At 34.5% G+C, this 20185-nt stretch overlaps 1 protein-coding gene across 1 annotated transcript; it reads left to right on the forward strand.

Moving 5' to 3' along the window:
• The first annotated feature begins 695 nt into the window (after positions 1-695).
• On the forward strand, positions 696-19733 carry LOC121997176 (chaperone protein dnaJ 16-like). The gene is made up of 12 exons (XM_042551446.1): positions 696-715; positions 11207-11849; positions 14448-14571; positions 14755-14837; positions 14947-15058; positions 15137-15241; positions 17675-17725; positions 18482-18568; positions 18671-18779; positions 18875-19023; positions 19106-19159; positions 19238-19733. The coding sequence occupies exons 2-12, from the start codon at positions 11689-11691 to the stop codon at positions 19466-19468; spliced, it is 1266 nt and encodes a 421-aa protein (XP_042407380.1). The 5' UTR covers positions 696-715; positions 11207-11688; the 3' UTR covers positions 19469-19733.
• The last annotated feature ends 452 nt before the right edge of the window (positions 19734-20185 follow it).

The following is a 20185-nucleotide window of genomic DNA, read 5'->3' on the forward strand; positions in this document are numbered from 1 at the left end:
TTTCTTAAAATTCCTAAAAATTCTGATTAAATTATTCGTCCATTAAACCTTATTATTTAATTATTATTTGGGTACCGTATTTTACAATATAGTTAAATATTTTTATCTTGAAACTGACTATTGCCTAGACAATGAGTTTCCAGAATGGACAACGTATAATAAGTCAAATTAAGATACTAATTGGATTTCTTTAATCCCATTAGAAAAGCAACTTCGACACTAAAGAGTAGTTGTCCAAGGAAGCACGTGGGGATGGGATACTATGGTAGACTCCTAAGATTTTCTCTTAGTCGGCGAAGCCAATACAAAAAAAAAAAAAAATTACTAGCCAAAGGAAATGGGAGTCTCATTTTTTTTCTTTTCTAATTATAACTGAACACATCACTTTAGTTTAGTATTATAAAAAAGGACACAAGCAGAATGGGAAAAGAAACACTCATCATTGTCTATCATAACTTCTATGTTAGCCATGATGTTTAAATCCACTCAAAAAAAGAATATTGATAATGCAGCAAAGGACTAATGATGGACCCCAAAATTCTCCAACTTGTCTTTATATCTTATCAATGTATTCAGGCTGAGTCAGCCTACCTTATCTTTTGATTATACAATTTTAATAACTCCTGAAGTAAGAAGGCTTCAAAACCTCTATATAAGGACTCTATGTAAATGACTAAGGCATCAACACAAGAAGTAGGTGTCTTAGAAGGAATAGGTGTGCTTGCTATATGTTTGTAATTTAAGTTATTGTAAAATAAGTAGTGTGTACACTTTCTATAAGTCTTTAATCTCTCACGTTTTGTTGCAATTATCTAGCTTCAAATTTGCAATAACTAATTTGTAATTTTCTAGTTTACAATTTCCTAATTAGTTGTAATTCCCTAGCACTCTATAATTTTTATATGTCAACTTAACAAACTTTTCTGCGCCAAAGTAAAGGCTCTATTTTTTTCAACTTATGTCAAAATTCTTAGCCCTTTTCCAAGTATGCATTTATGTGAAACAGAAACCATCTAAAGAAGATGGAATTGTTGGGGTTTCTCACACTTGTAAAACTTATGCTAGCTCTAAGTTGGACAACAAGAGCTAGAAGCTCATTGTAAGTCCCAACTCTATCGGGGTAATGGTGAAAACCTAAGGCTTAAGATTCCTAAGGATTTTTAATATGTGAGGCTCTCATGTGAGACCAAAATTGAGAAAAATATCTTTCCGAAGTGCCTAAAATTATCCTAAATCCCATAAAAGCATAAAACAAAGACGGTTTTGTTAAAAATACTACAAATAGTACTTTGACACTAGACATCCATAAACTTCACTTAGAACCCAGAAAGTTCAACAAAAACAATGGCAATCTTAGACGCATAACTCCAAAAGGAGCATAAAAACTCCAAGATAAAAAGTGAAATTGGAGCACTTTAGTTTGACACTAGAACCCTACTAAGAACTTCTTAGATCTAAAACTGGAGCACTTTACACAAAAATTGGTATCAGAGTCCTAAGATCTTCTGAACCACTAAACAATGCATGACTTATAGTTTTAAAGAATTTTACAACTTTTAAAAACTAGACTTTTTAGATTTAGTTTTACAATCCCCAGCTAAAAAAATCATTACTTCGGATTAACATAAACATAGTTGTTATGTTAGATCTAGGACAAATAATCACTATTTATATAATAAAAATCCATACTTAAATATCATTACTGATCTACTCATTAGTTTAGGAACTTCCCTAACATCCTAACAATGACAGACTAATCACATATTGAAATAAGTATCTAATAACTTATTACAACAAACTCAGGTAATAAGTGACTTCTAATGAAACATAGACTTCCTGAAAGAATCACAAGATTCTTTAAATAGAAGATTTATTCAATTTAATTTACTTAGTATCCTTACCAAGAAAGAGATTTTAAGTCTTTCTAAACTTATTGAAAATAATAAACATGAAAATTTTAAACTTCAGTCCAAAACTATTTTATTTCAAATAAAAAACTTAATTCCAATAAATAAAACTTAGGTAGAAGGAGCACTTAAACTCCTACATACTATGAACAAACTGCACTTCGAAAATACCTATTATGAAGAAGTTTTAGATTATTCCAAACACTTCTCTAAGACTAAAGAGAACTTATATTGTAGCATTGAAATAATTGGAAATGGAGACCAAGTCTTAGTTCAACAAACTAATACCATACTAGCTCTATTAATATCTTTACGCTACAAAACAACACTATTAGAAAATAAACTATTTGCAGTAGAAAGCACCTTCAAAAAAACACCCAAACAACTGATTAGAAGGTTGCCTTGGAAAATCTCAACAAATACTTAAGTAAGTTATCCCTTGGAAAAACTATCTTTAAACAATTGCCAATTACTTATAAGTTTTAACTTATAATTCAGAATAGTCAAATGAATCTCACAAGAACTCAGGTTGAACCATTTATTAGTCCTTCCCAACATTGAGAGGATGGCAAACATAGGCAAATACTACGTCTTGGTTAGACAATATCACAACAAGAAAAAACAATATTTCTAATCATAAAAAAATGATTAACCAGGTCAAATAACATCAAACCTAGGGTGATTAGCCCAATCCAATATTTCTAATCATAGATTAGAGGAATTGATAGGCATTGATCAAAATTTAACTATATTTTCAAATTAGCAGTTAAATACACTTAACCCTAGGCAACTACGCAACCACAAAATACTCAACTTCTCCTCTTTAGTCTTTAGAAATTATAGAACAAAACCTCTTCACCTTCCTAATGAAGGAGAAGAACAACTTAACTTAATGACTAAAGCATCAACCAGAACTTTATTTGACAGAAGATATAACTATATACATATAGAATTAATTGTGTTTGGTATTAAAGGACTCACTGGGATACACTCACATATCACTACAAAAAAACACTAATTTAGTGACGAAAATAATTCATCACAAATTGGTAAAAAAAATTGCAAAAAAAAAAAAATCGTCACTAATCAGCAATGAAATTTACAACAAACAAATTTTGTCTCAAAATTAGCAACAAAAAATATTTCATTGCTAATAATAACTTTGTAGCAAAATTCATCGTCAATTGGTGACAAGTTTTAAATTTATAGCCAAATTAGTGACGAATTTCAATTAATCGCTAAATGATGAAGTTGGCTACGATTTCAGTCAGTCCCCCTCTCCAACACGTGAATCAAAAGAGAGTGCTCTCCCATTCACTATTCTTCCTTAAATCTGTGTCCATAATTTTCTGCAGCTTTCCCCTTTCTTTGGATCCGTAGGCTTTATATCCCTTTTCTTTGGGGAAAAAACTTCATCTTCTTCATCACCGGCCTTTTGCGCTTCTTCAACATCAGCATCAGTGCCTAAATTAGCAATGAATAAGAAATTCATCGCTAAATCAATGACAAATCCAAGATTCATTGTTAATTATGCGATGAATAAAGGATTTATCACCGATTAATGTTTTGAGGGTGTACTTGTCAACCAAATTGGACGGTACCCCTAGTGACAATACAAGAAATAATTAGTATCAAACCAATTAAAACCAACACAAATATTAATACAATATATATAAAAGAATCACTAAGTTGCTACAATACATATGATAATGTATGTATGCATGAACATTTGAGCATACTAATCTATACAAGATAATAGTTATACTATTATAACAAAACCTCATCAATTCGATGAGGGAAATAAAATCATAAACAATGACAACAAAATAAAAAAAATAAAACAACTCAAACAAAAATTTGAATTTGAATAGGACTGATAGCTATGACCTTTAAGTGACATAACACATCCTCTATCTGCTAATTTGGAGGTCAAAAAAAAGCAAAGGGTAGTGAGTACAAAATACTCAGTGGGCATAAAAAGACAGTGCATAATACTACTATAAGGAGATTAAAGGGATGTAGTCTCAGGTAATAATACTTACTACAAAAGTAAGGGCAATAGTATAATCATCTGCTAACAAAATATAACAATAATATAACCCTCTACTAACCTGCTCAGCTATGTATAATATAATGAGCAATGATAGGTAATGATCAACATGGATGCTGCACATCATAGGCATGTACAAATGTAAATAACAAAAGTAAATCATCCTACATGGGAGCAATCACTCTACCACAAAAAGTCCAAATGACAAAGACATCTAGCCATCTAGCTATAAACTATAGGAGAAATGCTCTAGAATGAGTGGTCTAGTGAATAGAGAGGTAGTAGCTATCTTGCTACAGGCTGCAGGAGAAACACTCTACCATTAATGGTCTCGTGGGCAACCCAGGAGTATAACAATCCTATAATAACAATGTAGTAAACATATGCAATAAACATATCACATGCATATACAAAATCTCACAAGCATACTTCAAGGTCAAACTATCGGCGCACAACTCCAGCGACCACTACTTTAAGTGACCAAGTGGGTGGACCTGACAAGTAGCTATCTAGCTACTGACTACACTCAACTCTAGCTACCACTACACCGAGTGACCAAGTGAGTAGTCACAATCTTATCAAAAGAATACTAGTCTACCAATCTCATCAAGAGAGTACTAACCATTAAGCTATAATATCTTAATTAATTCCATGGTATAATCATAAATACATGAAAAAAACATCTCACAATCAAGTAGTCCTATATGGCAGTACAATAAGATAACCTAGTAGAATACTCTACCATTTTACTTTAGTTTAACATTTATCACGTATAGGCACCAACATAAGCATATAACTATATACTACGGTATAAATGCACTAGTATAAATCTACAACTACACTGGTCTGGTATATCATATATGTTGGTGCAAGTTGCACCAGAATCAAACCTAAGTTTTGATGTTGTCAAAGATTCAAGTTAAGTCTTGTAATGATCTAACAAGTTGACTAAGTGTGCAGGATGGTTACTCAACCGAGAAAGACCTAGTTGGAGGCTAGGCAGGAGAAATCTTAGCAGATCATGAAACCCAGGTGCAAGTCCAAGTAGGTCAAGGGGACCCGAAGCTTGGCAATGTGATCAAGAGGTCTGGAGGACCGAAGATCAAGAGAAAAGTCCTGGGGAACCGATCAACTGATCAAGGCTGAGTGAAAAGCCCAAACTAGATTTGGAGGATCAAAGTTTGGCAGGTAGGTTGAGGTAAACAAATTGGAGGAGCGATAGTGAGGTCGTGTTCCCGAAGGGAACAACCTAAGGTCGCTAATCCAACTGAAGAAACCGGGAAGGTTTCAAAGTTGAGATCAAGATAGTTCTACTGTCTTTCATATTACTCCTACATTATAATATTATTGTTCTAACATCTGTTTTGCAGGAGATTTTTGCTTAACACTATTTTGTAGGTACAACTGGATTGGTCGACCGAACCACTGTATCGGTCGACCAAACAAGGCAAAATCAGTGTAGCATTCAGACCAGACCAGAACAGAGTCCAAGTCCAATCAAATATTGATCGGTCGACTGAACCTTATGATCGGTCGACCGAACCCAGATGACTCAGCACAGACAGCAACGATCAAAGCAGAAGGAAAGCACACTTATCGGTCGATCAAACCCATGGATCAATCGACCGAACCAATCAGCATTAAAGGCGCATTAACTGTTGATCTAGGCAAATCACGACGAACAGGGAAGGAAGCTGTTCCGTCGACCGAAAAAAGGGTTCGGTCGACCGAACCCTTAAGGAGCATTGATTGCCAAAGATCGAGCCAGCGCCATACTCCAGCCAGGAAGGAAGGGAGCGTGTTCAGTAGACCGAACAAGGGGGATCAGTCAACCGAACGTCTAGTACACCTATAAAAGGAGGCTCGAAGTCTGAGGTTATATACAACTGACTACTGATAATTTAAAAGCTCTTCTCTGCAAACGGATTGTGCGACAAATCATCAGCTGTGCAAGATACTCTGTCTGAAAGTACCGACCATGCTTCAACCTTCAATTAGTACTGTCGGTATACTTTACTCGTATTGCATTTAAATACAAATAAGATAGTAGGGTTGTTACTATCTTATATTTTTGTACCTGTACGATCTGCTTCTTTCCGAAGGATTTCGGAAAGAAGAGTTATAGTGATTGCCCATCAGTGCGGTCAAGGACCGCAGGCCTTCGAGTAGGAGTCAAGCTAGGCTCCGAACGAAGTAAATGAATTTGTCTCTCTTTTTATCTTCCGCTGCACAATTCTAATTTTAAAGTTAAAGAAATGTTTTAAAAGAGCGCAATATTCACCCCCCCTCTATCGCTCGCATCCGATCTATCAATATATATATAATCTGTTGTGCCCAAAGGATGTTCACATATCTCTACAATGATATGATATTGTCCACTTTGGGCCTAGGCCCTCATGACTTTGCTCTTGGACTCTCCTCAAAAGGCCTCATTCCAATGGAGATATCATGCATCCTTTTAAACCCTTGATCTTTCTCAAAATTTTTCAATATGGGACTTTGATTGAACTCCAACAATCCTCCCCTCAAACGAAGGACCACTATTACTCTCATAATCTGACCCCCCGTGAGAATTCAGTCACCCTGACCTGTTCCAGGCCTCCCTGCAAGCAGCTGGATTTGGTCAATCTTGACATGCTTCGAACCTATCCGCGAGCATCTGATCACCCTGACCTGCTTCGGGCCTCCCTGCGAGTATTTGGTCACCCTGATCTACTTATCTCCCTGCAAGTATTCGATCACCTCGACCTGCTTCAGGCCTCCCCGCAAGCATCTGGTCACCTTGACCTACTCCGGGTTCCCCGCGAACATCCGGTCACCCTGACCTACTTCGAGCCTCCCCACGAGCATTCAATCATCCTAACTTATTCCAGACCTCCTCGCAAACATCCGGTCACCTTGACCTACTCCAAACCCCTCAACTTCGTTCAAGGCTACTCCACATTGCATCGGGTCTGGACCATGACTCTGATACCATTTGTAGGATTGTAGACGTGCTAGAGGGGGGTGAATAGCACGCGTGGCTTTCACGTTCATTTCGGAAAGCATAGAGTAAGAAATGCAGTGGAAAGTAAAGAGACAAAGAGTACAATCGCAAATACCAAGAGTTACTTGGTTCGGACTCTGTGGCGACGCCTACTCCAAGGCCCGCACGTGAGAGTGCTTTCGATGGGCAATTACTATAAGCTCGAGAAATCTTTTCAAGATCAATTGCAATTGTAATATTAAAACAAAGTTACCGACAATACAAAGATGTTGGAAAGGAACGTTAATTGTCGGTGTAGCAGTTGAGCGTTGTTAAAGTGTTTCGTCGCAGCACACAAGAGTGCAAGTAGTCTGAATTTTAGTTCTTTTGAAGTGCTGGTCGAGACCCCTTTTTATAACCTCCTCAAACTTGATCCAGATCAAGTCTTAACTCTACCCGGATCGGTCGACCGATCCCACCTGAATCGGCCAGCCTTCCAATCTTGGTTATACTACTCGGATAGAGTTTCTTCGTTTGGTCGATTGATCCCACCATTTGGTCGACCGATCCCCAGCACATCTGGTCTGATCAACTCATCTCGACCACGTCACCGCTTATCCTCAATTTGGTCGACCGATCCCGATGTTCGATCGATCGATCCCTCGGTCGAACTCGGTTTGATCTCTGGAAATCTGATCCTGCTGTACTGGGATTCGGTTGACTGATTTGGTCGTTCGGTCGACTGATCAAGGTCGAATCTAACCCTACAACAAACTATTAGTCTCCTACAAAACAGAATTAGACAAATAGTAATTAATTAAGTAAAACAACTTTTAACAGCCTTCGAACTGTCCTATTCTAACTTCGGATTTCCTCTGAAAATCCTAGGTCGAACCTATACCTATTGTTCCCTCACCGAGGAATGCATCCTTACCTACTCCTCTCAAGAGAAGTTACCTGTTACAAACTGATCCTCTAGACTGACTGGACTTTCTGCCTAGGGTTACCACCCCCTAGGACCTAGGGTTACCTCCCCCTAGAGTTTCCATAACTTAGGGTTACCACCTCCTAAGACCTAGGGTTATCTCCCCCTAGGGTTTCCATAACTTAGGGTTACCACCTCCTAGGACCTAGGGTTACCTCCCCTTAGGGTTTTCCACTTGCCTAACCACAGTTAGCACTTTCCATCACCTAGGGTTACCACCCCTAGGACCTAGGGGGTGGTAACCTCCTCCTAGGATTTTCCACATGCCTAGAATCCACTAGGACTTTTGTCTAAGACAACTTAGAACTTTCCTGCAAGCTCAATCAATCTTGTTAGATTATAAGACAACTTAACTTTGGACCCTTTGATATAATCAAAACCCAGGTTCGATCATCTGATGCTTCCCACACTAACAATCTCTCCCTTTTTCATTATGACAACACAGTTCAAAGTTAAGTAAAATATAACAGTAAATAAAGAAATTTAAGCATGAACATAAATACAATAATTTGTAAACAATAACTCCCTTATGCTCCCCCTTTCATAAAAATTATGATTAACTCTTAACTTTTAACTTTTCTCTCCCCCTTTGACATATATCAAAAAGGAGAGAAGGTTGTTTAAAAAAAATTTTTACTTTGTTTAATTTTAAGCTCCCCCTGAAGGGTAGTATTTAAAAAAAAAAATTACTTTGTTAAACTTAGCTTTGAAAATAATTACTTTGAAAAACACTTAGCCAAATTAGAAATGCTTTGAAAATACTTACCTTTTTCAACAAAGACTTAGCTAAACTTACGCTTTGAAAATTACTTAACTAAAAAAAATCTTAGCTAATCTTAAGTTTTAAAACTGTCTTAGCTTTTTCAAAAAAATAACTTAGCTAAATTTTAGCTTTAAAAATGATTATTTTGTCAAGTACTTAGCTTTTAAAAGAATTTGATAAGAACTTAGCTTTAATACTTAGCTTTATAAAAGTTTTGAAAAAGGCTTAGTTAAAAGTACTTAGCTTAGAAAAGATTTTGATTAAAGCTTAGTTTAAAAAATTTGATAAAACTAAGTTAAGTACTTAGCTTTAAAAAAAAAGTTGATAAAAACTTAGTTAAGTATTTAACTTAAAATGCTTTTGATAAAAACACTTTAGTTTTAAAAATATTTTGATAAACACTTAGCTTTAAGAAAATGATTTCTTTGAAAAATACTTTAAAATACTTTATCCAAAACTTAGTTTTTGTCTTTTAAAAAATGATTTATTTTTATTTTCAAAAATAATTTTAAAAAAATTAAACTTCCTCTTTCAGAAGTATTTTGAACTTTTGAAAAGTTTAACTTTTAAAACCAATATTTAACACAAAAAAATAAATAAAAATTAATTTCTTAACCTTCCTTTCACTCCCCCTTAATTAATGCCAAAAATATTTGAGGGTCCTAGAGTCTAAGAATATAAAATAAACATAAAAATTATTATTTATTTTCCTAAGTTTTTATCTTACTCATTCTATATTGTCAATCATGTTTAGATTATGAGTATATGTGAGACGGAGTTAAGTTAAGTTGATTTTACCTTTAACTTTGAAAAATATTTATGATATAAGTTAAATTTAGATTTTAAAAATTATTAAGTTTGAATTTGAAGATTTTAAAATTTTGAAGACAAAAGTATTTTAAATTTGAGTTTCAGAATAATTGAATTTTGAAGATTTTAAAATGTTGAAGTCAAAAGTATTTTAAATTTAAGTTTCAGAATAATTAAGTTTGAATTTGAAAGCATTTACGTTTGAGTAATTAAATTTTAAAAATTTTTAAATAATATTTAAAAAATAATTATGATTAAGATTTTAAAAATTAAATCATTTGAGAATAATTTATGTTGATTAAGGATTTTAGAATTAATTGAAATTAATTATACTTTTAAAATTAATTAATTATGATTTGAAACTAATTAACATTTTTAAATGAATTATTATTTGAAAGTAATTATAATTTAATTATGATTTGAAAATAATTAACATTTTAAAATTAATTATGATTAACATTTTGAAATTAATTATGATTTGAATGTAATTATAATTTAATTTAGTTAGCTTTAATTTAATTAATTTAGGTTTGGTTAATTACTTTAAATTTAGGTCCATCTCACCATTTTCTAAATTTTCAATCAGGGAACCATAATAGTTTTGTGAGATGGTTAATTTAATCTTCAATTTCAATTCTAATATAAAGATTAATCAACATTTGAGTTAGACTAAGGTTTAACAGTCAGTTAATTAAATATCTATTTCAATAATTGACTTCTAGACTGTGGCGAAGCACTAGATCTTCTTGGGTATTAAATCATCCACTACTTCTAGACAAAGCCTTTTAAAGAAATTTAATATTTAATTTTCTTTCTGAAAATCTTAGGTCTAACTAGTCAAGTGTGGATTAAGCCTAATATATCCATTCTAGATTAAACACTTAATAATCATGAATGACATTTATCAATTAATTACTTGTATGCATATTCATGGTAATTATGCATGGATCAAACAAATCAAGTTAACAAGTTGTAATTTTAAGTTAACTTTTAAGTTGAGTTATGAGTTTACTGATTAATTTAGTGTTTATTGATTGGTTTCATAATTAAAATGTACTTGATTATAACTTGATTTTTAGAGTTTAAGTTTTACCTTCTACTTGTAATCTAAGTCTAGATTTTGTAATTTGGTTAAATTATTAATAATCTTTTCTAATTTATCAATTTTATCTTTTAAAATATTATTCTATTTTTCTAATTTTCTAAGAGTTAATTTCTTATTTTTATTAAATAGTTTTGAGTTATTCTTATTTAGATTTGAATCAACTTTATTCGTTACATTATTAGCATGTGTATCTAATTTTCGAGAGAAATCTAAACTAGTACAATCAGGATTAGTTAGGGTACCGACATGTGTTACAAAAATTAGATTTTCATGTAATGTAAATTTGTTAACCTTGATTTCTCTTAGTATAAATTGATTTGATTAATAAAAAGTATTAATCGATTAATTTTCAAATAAAAAATCGATTCGACTAAGTCGATTAATTAAAAAAAAATATAAATCCAGTTAACCTCATTGACTAATTCTGGGACCTCACAAAATTTTTTCATTTACCATTAGGATAAATCATGTGAATAGTAGTCCAGAAATTCAATATCCAATTGATAACATGCCCTATTTTTTTTTAAAAAAAATCTATAAATATATTATAGCATACTATTGCAATTTGATAATTTTAATATTTTACATGCACGATAAAGTTGTTTCACGTTTCTTTCATAGGAGTATCCGAAAGAGAATGGTGTTTCACGGCCATTGATTATGACAGCGGAGGAACGGGATCGCATCGCAGATTCGAGATTTATGCGGACATCGCGCTTCACGTGAGCTAGCAGCTGGCTTGGAAGGCGTGAGGAAAGAGGGACAGGTTTGCAACTTCAGTCTTCATGGGGAACACCTGATTGCGATCCACCCCTTCTCTCTAGCTGATATCCTATCGCTCGCTCTCCGCCTCTTCCCTTCTCCTTCTCTCGTCCTCCGGCGACGGAACTTGGAAGGTTTCGAGGCATATCCGTTGCTCCGGGATCTCTTTCGCCTCCTAGTCCGGTTTCGGGACGGGAGAGAGGTGGAGGATCGGCGTGTAGATTTGCATTCTTCGTGCGGTATTCTAGATTCGGATAGCGGGAAGGTTTTGTTTCTTTCTCGTGTCGAAGTGCGACTAGGGTTGGAGACCGAAGGTTAGGTTTGGTTTTCGGGGCGAGAACATGACGGCTCCGGAATTTTCCTCCGCGAAGGCAGAGAAGAAAAGGGATCCGAATAAGCAGCAGCAGCAGCAGCAAAGAAGGGACCCCTACGAAGTGCTTGGCGTCCCCTGTAACGCAACGGAACAGGAAATCAAGAGTGCGTACCGAAGGATGGCTCTCAAGTAAGATATCTTAGGTTTGATTTGCTGATTTATGGCATTAGTATTTGAGCTATAATTGATTTTTTTTAATCCAATTTTCATTTTGCAACATCATTATAGGTAATGACTAGAGAAACTTTTGGTTTTGGTATATGTTTCTATCCGGGCCTTATTGAAATAGTATTGCGCACATAAATTACATATAATTTGTTAAAGTTCTTCGTGCCTCAATGCTTGTTTCTGTATTCCGGTAAGTGTGACTTAGTGACATGGGTATGACATATGATTCGGAAAGTGAATGATTTATAATAGAAATCACAAACAATTTGAGCTGAAGTGCCTTCGTATATCATATGCGAAGGTCTTTGTTTTGAAATGACTATGTTTAGTGGCCTAATATAGGGAAAGGGTTTGTCGAACCTCAAACCATCTGATGAAGTGGCATGTCTCTGAGTGAGTTCCATCATATGCGAAGGTCTCTTGTGCAATCTAGACCGTCAACATTGGTTATCTAGTCCCAAATGAGGGATTTTTCTATTCACACTAATCTCACTTTGCTTGTCTTGGCAATATGACGACTTTAATAGTGGCCATCTGCATGAATGTTGCCTTCTTATAAATGATGCAACCCATCTTGTATTGATTGTGTGATGCATGATGATTATCCCCCTATTGATATCACTAATGCTTTGTTTACTCCAAAGCACGGATGATGAAGGGGAAGAAATCTATGATGGAAAATTATCCTTGAAGGAAGAGAAGAGAAAGGGTGAAAAAAATTCTTCCTTTGTATGCTTGTTTACGTTGTTAGAGGAAGATGGATACATGCGACGTAATTTTGTAAATAAAAAAGGGTACATGCATCATTTTTTGGATACATAATGTAATTTTGTGAGTTAAAAATGGTACATGCGTCATTTTTTTTTTGGTATATGGTATAATTTTATGAATGAAAAGGGGTACATGCGTTATTTTTTTTTCCCATCCGTTGCTTTCCGTCCGATTTTGAGGTGATCAATTTTGACTCCAAAGTTATCCGCTGATGGATTGCGTTTCTGTTCCCTCTTAAAATTTTAATGAAGTAAATAACGGAAACTTTTCAACTACTCAAACTTTTCCTTAGTTTTACTTTCCGCTCTCCCAAGTAAACTGACTGTAACTCTGAAGGCATGATGCCAATGATAAGAACTATACATTATAAATGATGCATTTATTGCTGTTCTCATTACCTCTATTTTTAATACAATCACTCTCTCTAGCTGGCTTTGTCATCAAATCATTATACCACTGGGTCCATTTGCACTGATTGATAGAATTCATCCCCTATATATCTGGAATTGAGTTTTAACTTTATAAAAATAGCTTCCTCAAAACCTTGTAACATAGTGTGCAGGATATGTTTGCTTTCCCAATATAAGACAATGATTCAGGGGTGAATGACATATAAATTATTACAATTCTTGCTAACTTAACATCTTTGTTTCTTGTGTTAGGCCAGTTATCTCTATTTTTGGTTATCGAAACATTTCAAAAACCTTTGAGAATGCAAATATCTGCCATATGTTAGGAAGTATAGAAGGATCATTAAATCTTATTTGAAATGTCTTTAACGTAGATTCCATTTGTTAGTCTTGATTATTTCTCATTATGGCATTTCAATTTGCTGACTTAACCAATTTCAAAATCCTTGATCCATTTTTTTCAGCTTTTTTGCTGCATTATGCCAACTTATTTAGCTTAGCAGTCTTACACAAAAAGCGCAGCCTGGTGTGTGAAGCTCCTGCCAACGTAGGGGAAGGGTTTATTGTACACAACCTTGCCCTACTTTGCAAGGGGTTGTTTCCGAGATTTGAATCTGTGCTCTTCAGGTCACACGACATCAACTTTACTGTTGTGTTAAGGCTCCCCTTCTTAGCAGTCTTAAGCAAGATAAAACAACATAACAATTAAACCAGTAAATTTATTGCAATACTGGAAGTCTGTGATTCACTACAATATCTTATAATTATCCTTCTTGAAGTCTAATCAATATAAAATAATACTAAAATCTGATCTGAAGATTAATTTAACATGTATTAGAGGCTAAGTGGTTTCAATGAACATGTTTGTTTGATGATGCTGATGTGTTGGGGGCTAAACGCTATGCCCATCACAATCATGACAGTGAAATGCAGTCTTGCTTCAAGTAACTGAAAAAAATTCATGACACAAACTGTCCAAATCTCATCATCAAGCCTTATTTGTCACAAGCCATATATGCCGAATCATCGCAATCAAGTAGTCTTTGTCCCAGCTATTTGGATCAGCTAGCTCAACTAGCTATATGGATCTTATTTCTCATTGAGATTTATACAAGCCTATATCACAAATAATATTTATATTTTTGATTTTATTCTTTCTAATAAATGTACACACCCCTTTTAGTGCTCTCATCTCTGCTATATTAAGACAAGTTATTCAATAATATTTATCCTTCCAGGCATTGTGAATTTATTTTTTCTTCTTACCATAATGCTATCAGTCCTATATCGTAGATGGAATTGTTTTGCGTACAGTCATATTGTAGAGTTTGTAGCATAAAAAATAATGCCTGATTATATTTTTTCTGCTCATTTATAGATATCATCCAGACAAAAATGCAAATGATCCTATGGCTGCTGAGGTTTTCAAGGAAGTTACATTCTCATACAATGTGTTGTCTGATCCATATAGAAGACTTCAATATGACGCATCAGGTTTTGAGGTTAGCAATACAAATTGTATGCTCATTTTTTTTGGTCATCTTTGTTTAAATTCATTTATTGTCTTCTTCCAAAGACATCATTATCATTGATATGTTTACTGCTTCTATAATGTTATCTATTGAGTTAATTTGTCAAATTTTTTAGCCAAAAAATTGTGTAAAAAATTTAAATTGTTTTCCTAGGCTATTGAATCAGATAGTCAGGAACTGGAGCTTGATCTTTCTAGTCTTGGTACTGTGAACACAATGTTTGCTGCACTTTTTAGGTAAAGTGAGCTAATGGACATAGTACTACTTTATATCCTGTGGTGGTGTTTCTGAATTGAATATCAAAAATATCATTGTTACATATTATTGTTTAATACTTTATATTAGTAAACTTGGAGTTCCAATTAAGACAACTGTTTCTGCATTTGTACTGGAGGAAGCACTTAATGGCTTGGTAATTGTTCGTTCACTTCCATTGGGTCAATCAATTACCGGAAAGGTAATGACACTTCCTCTTGCTGTTCGCAGAGCTTTCACTACAAATCTATAGAATAAGCTACTTTCCATAATTAAACAGGTAGAGAAACAGTCAGCACATTTTTATTCAGTTGAAATAACAGAAAAGGAAGCTAGGATGGGAGTTGTTTGTCGAGTTCATTCATCTGCAAAGAGCAAATTCAAGGTTGTTTCAAAATCTCAAATTGGATTCTAATACAATGATGCTGGATATATTATTTAGTACCAATCCCAATATATGAGTATTCTCTTGCGTTTACTTTGTTAGTCTTTTAATAACTGTTCACCCTTTCATCCTAAGCCACTCAGTATAAAGGCGGAAACTTATGCACATGTCATCCTAGTTAACATTATTTACATTGAAGTTCTCTTTACAATGATATAAATATATTCAACAGATATATACCAATCTTTGGGTGTGTCCATGGGCTGTATTCAAAGTTTCAAACTAGCCACAACCCTGCTTTCTTCAAGTTGAGTTTGACACATCACAAATATGTCTTGTTGGGCTGGACCCTAGCCTTACATGTGGTAGCCCCGCTCAACAGGGATCTTAGCCTGAGAAAATTTTCAAAAATAAAATATGTTTAAATATCAGAAATATTTTTCGAGGAATTATATCATTTAAAAATTTATAATATTTTAAAAAATTACATAGGAACATGAACACATGAATTAATGAATACACATTCTAATTTTTAACTTTCTAACTGTGCACTTTTAATATTGGAAAGTGTTGGATAAATGTTATAGCTGCAAATCTGACGTTAAACCCATGGGGAGTGGCTTAAAGATTACCTATTAACCTTTGACATATTGTGAAAGGCTTGGATGCTCAACTCCAGTCAACAACTAGTAAATCCGGATATTCCTCCCTCATATAGCCATCTTCTGGATGGAGCATCCTTGTTTTAGCTCCAAGAGGATGTAAAAGAACGTGTTCTTGATCAAAGACACATGTAGTCATGGTGCAGCCATAAGTTTCGATGTGATCATAAGTCTCCAATCATCAGGATCCTTCACCATCCTCACATCATAGGTGACAACTCAAATTAATAGCAAAATATTGTACTAGAAAAATTTGGGACTTGAGAGACAAAGGAAGGATGGAGTTTGAAAACGAGAGGATAGAATGAGGAAGGGATGAGAATATGATGGATCATGGATGAAGAGTGGAGGAGGGTATTTATAGGAAAATTTAAGGGTTTTTTAAATAAAAAATAAATAAAAATCTAATTATTTTATTAATGAAATGACTTGAATGCCTTATTATTTATATTTAATGTAAAATAAGGGGTGCTTTTTTGGCAATTTAAGTAGGAAAACTAGTCAGCCCATGGACTTGGGTCATGCCCAAGCTAGATTGGTGCCGAACCTAGCTTGTAGTCTGAGCGAAGCATGGGTACATGCCATGCTCAGCACTGCTTGGGTGCGAGCTAGGCTAATTCCAATATGTGAGACGATTGAGATGCTGTCTAGCATGGACCTATCATGCTCCAGTTGTGGTCAGTCCATTTAAGGCTGGACCGTGCCAATCCGGTCTTTCTGTGTGACACCCCCACCAACAGCTGTATGTAGACATTACTGTTAAATATGCTGGATATATATTTTTTTGAAGAAGCATCCATTGAAGTAAAAGGTGATGACACTCACCTCAAGCGGAAGGCTAGGTACTCAATGGGACATTTTGCACTCACTGAGTCACTGAGAATTAGCCCCAAGACCTATTGGAATAACCACCCATATAGTTACCAACTGTGCCAACTTGTGGAAGCAAAGAAGTGTCCATATAAAGTCTTTTTGGGACTTTCCTTACTAACAAGTAATCATTAAAATTGATTTTCAATTCACTTTCGTTATCTGCAAATGACATGAATTTAATTGTCATAGTTTTGGGGTACTACATTTCGTAGTCTGTGTATAGTAAAAACAACATTATTGTTTGTTATATAACATTTTTGTCTCATACTGATTGCTGGTCCGATGCTTTGAATCTTGATGCATGTTTCCAGAGATGTTTGGAGAGTTGGACAATGAACGCATGAAAACATTTCTATTGTTGCGATGTTATTTGTATATAATCCACAAATTTTAGAAAATACCAAGTATTAATAACATTTTTCATTTAATATCAAATATTTATCTGAGTCGAAGATGTCACAAATTAACATTCTAATTGAGGTACAACTGGTCAATATCAATAATCTAATTCCTTGGAAGACATTGTGAAATTGTTTGTCTAAGATAGGTTCTTGTGTCTTGTATTTGCTAATTGAACAACCAGACGCTACAACACAAGCTAATTGGTGCAGCAATTGGCTAGTCATCATCTGAACTAGCTTCCAAGAACCTTGTGTTGATTAATTCTAAGGACTTGAGTGCCTAACAAAGTAATGGTTGGACTTAGAGTGTACAGGTTGCTGCATGGCCGTTGCAGCTCGAGATTCACTGATTTCTAATTACATGAATATATTGATAATCTGTTGTCTCTTTGTTAATTCCTTATTAGCATTATGGATTTCATTTGAACGCTAATTCCTTTTTATTTTGTTTTTTATATCATTACTCATTGTTGATCTTTCTTATTGTTAATGTGCAGTTGTTGTACTTTGAGCAAGAAGAGAATGGTGGTCTAAGTCTTGCATTACAGGTAGGTGTAATATGTTGGCAAATGTAGTGGTAATCAGTTAATGCCTTTTCTTCTGTTTGCATCAATTGTTTTGTTAACCCAAGGTATTTTCATGTGGATCCATCTGCTAAGTTCAAGGTGGAATTTAGATGTCACTTTGTTCATGTGTAATGAACTGACATCGTCCAAGATGCTAGTCTGGTTTTAATACTATGTTGGAGTTATACATGAATCATTTTCCACTTATTTACCGAAAACATAGCAATAGCCTGATGTTTGTGATGATTTCGGATGGGATGTCAATTAAATGCTGAATTGGTAAAGTGGACTTTCCATTGCGCTTTGCTCCTTTGTATGTAAAATAATACCTGTTATCTTGAATATGTTAGTTGTATCTCATCTTAGATTTTCTGTCGGTTTTCATCTATTGACAGTAATATGATCATTTATTTGATTTCCTCTATTAATTTATGGAATCCATCTTAATATTTTCATAGGCACCCAATTAATCAATCCACGTTGCTTAATGGTGAAACTGATTCCAACATTGTCATGTTTGAGTGTCAATTCTTGAGTTTCCTTTCAGAGTATTACTCCATTTCCTCTTGCAACTTTTGTGCCCCAGTAGGTAGCCTAAGAATTAGTCAACATAGAAATTGTTTATGTAAGCTACAGATCCCTTGTTCTCATATCATATAGCCTTTGATTGCATGTTTTATAGTCCCATCCAATCTATATTGCTTGTGATGTATTCATCTGACTTCCAGACTGGTGCAGGAAGATAGCACCAAAACTGGAAAGGTTACTTCTGCTGGAATGTTCTTCCTTAATTTTCCCGTATATCGGTTTGATCTAGTTAATTCGGTAAGAATAAACTATTCTTAGAAGCATTGGAAACATTTCCAAAACCAAGGATAAATTTACTAAATCACACTTTGTTTAGTAACCTACATTTTTCACCTCCAGCTTTCATCTACTAAAGATCCAGATGCTGCATTCTTCAAGAAACTGGATGGGTTTCAAGCTTGTGAAATACATGAACTGAAAGCCGGCAACCATGTATTTGCGATCTATGGTAAGTTGCATTGTTGTTCTGTTCTTCGAATGACCTTAGCAAAGAGTTATTATCAATTTTTTCTGGCTTTGTTCCCGTGGAATGGAAATCTGAAGGTGATAATTTCTTCAAAAGTGTAAACTATACACTAGAAGTCATGTGCGCTGAAGAATTTTCGGTGGAAAAGCTAAAACTCCGTGATGTTGAGTCAAGAATATTAGCCAAAAGAGTGGAACTGTCTAAGTTTGAGACAGAATATAGACAGGTTTGTCATGTATCTTTGAATGGTTCTGTTTGCTATCCTTTTTTCTAAATTAAAGAATGCCCCATTACTGTGAGATGAACAGGTTATGGCACGATTCACCGAGATGACAGGCAGATACTCGAAGGAAATGCAAGAAGTAAGTTCTATCATTTGATACCCTCTCTCCAAGCATTGCAAAGTTCTTTTTTGTTAACCTATTTGATACTTCATCCAGATAGATGAGCTTCTCAAGGAAAGAAACTCTGTCCATGCCTCCTACACCACTGGCTTACGGCCCTCACCTCTAAAGCAACATTCGAGTAACCGCAAAATGAGCAGTTCGTTCAAGCTGTCTGAAAGTGACGACGAGTCCCAAGTCAAAGAAGAAGGCAAGTCAAGGGATCAAACACGAAAGAAAAAATGGTACAAAATTCATTTGAAGATGGACAGAAGTAAGCTATGCTGATTAGATTCGTTGCCCGTGTTATCGTTTCATTTCTCATAGATCATCATCAACTGACTGACAATGTTCTCAAGGGTCCGTTATAATTTTCAAGGATTATTCATCCCTTTTTTCTTCGTTTTCCCTTCTTGTTATTCATTTGACTATGCATGCATTCACTTTGTGTTGCTCTTCCTCCATGGCAATGCTATGCATATATATTAGATGTTACAATGTACCATGAATCAATATTTTTCTCATGAGGAGCTTACCAATTTTCTCTTTATAATTGCCCTCTTAATTAATGGAATAACAATTTGTTGCGTGCATTATGAACCAGACGAATAACGTATTTTTAAAACAAATTTAAATAAAGCTAGCAACTGTGCGTCGGCAAAAAACGACACGTGACTGCTTCAGATGCGGCTTCCTGAGTTCCTGTCTTCCCATCAAGGACTTGAATGAAACACGTGAGATTTCATCCCCACCACAATTATTTATATATATCGATTAATTTCTTTAGGAACTTTTAATAAGGATATCAACCATAACATAGGATTCTAATCATATGCCATATCCATCTCTCAATTTATTATTAGGATGGCAATACAATTTTTCTGATATGCATGACTACACGTTTTTATGAATCTGATATCCCATGAATTTGACATATATAATTTTGTTTTATATATTATTATTAGAATTTCACTTACAAATATAGTTTTATTGTTATTTTTAATA

The sequence above is a fragment of the Zingiber officinale genome, chromosome 6A (genome assembly GCF_018446385.1).
Source record: "Zingiber officinale cultivar Zhangliang chromosome 6A, Zo_v1.1, whole genome shotgun sequence".
Classification (NCBI taxonomy): Eukaryota; Viridiplantae; Streptophyta; class Magnoliopsida; order Zingiberales; family Zingiberaceae; genus Zingiber; species Zingiber officinale.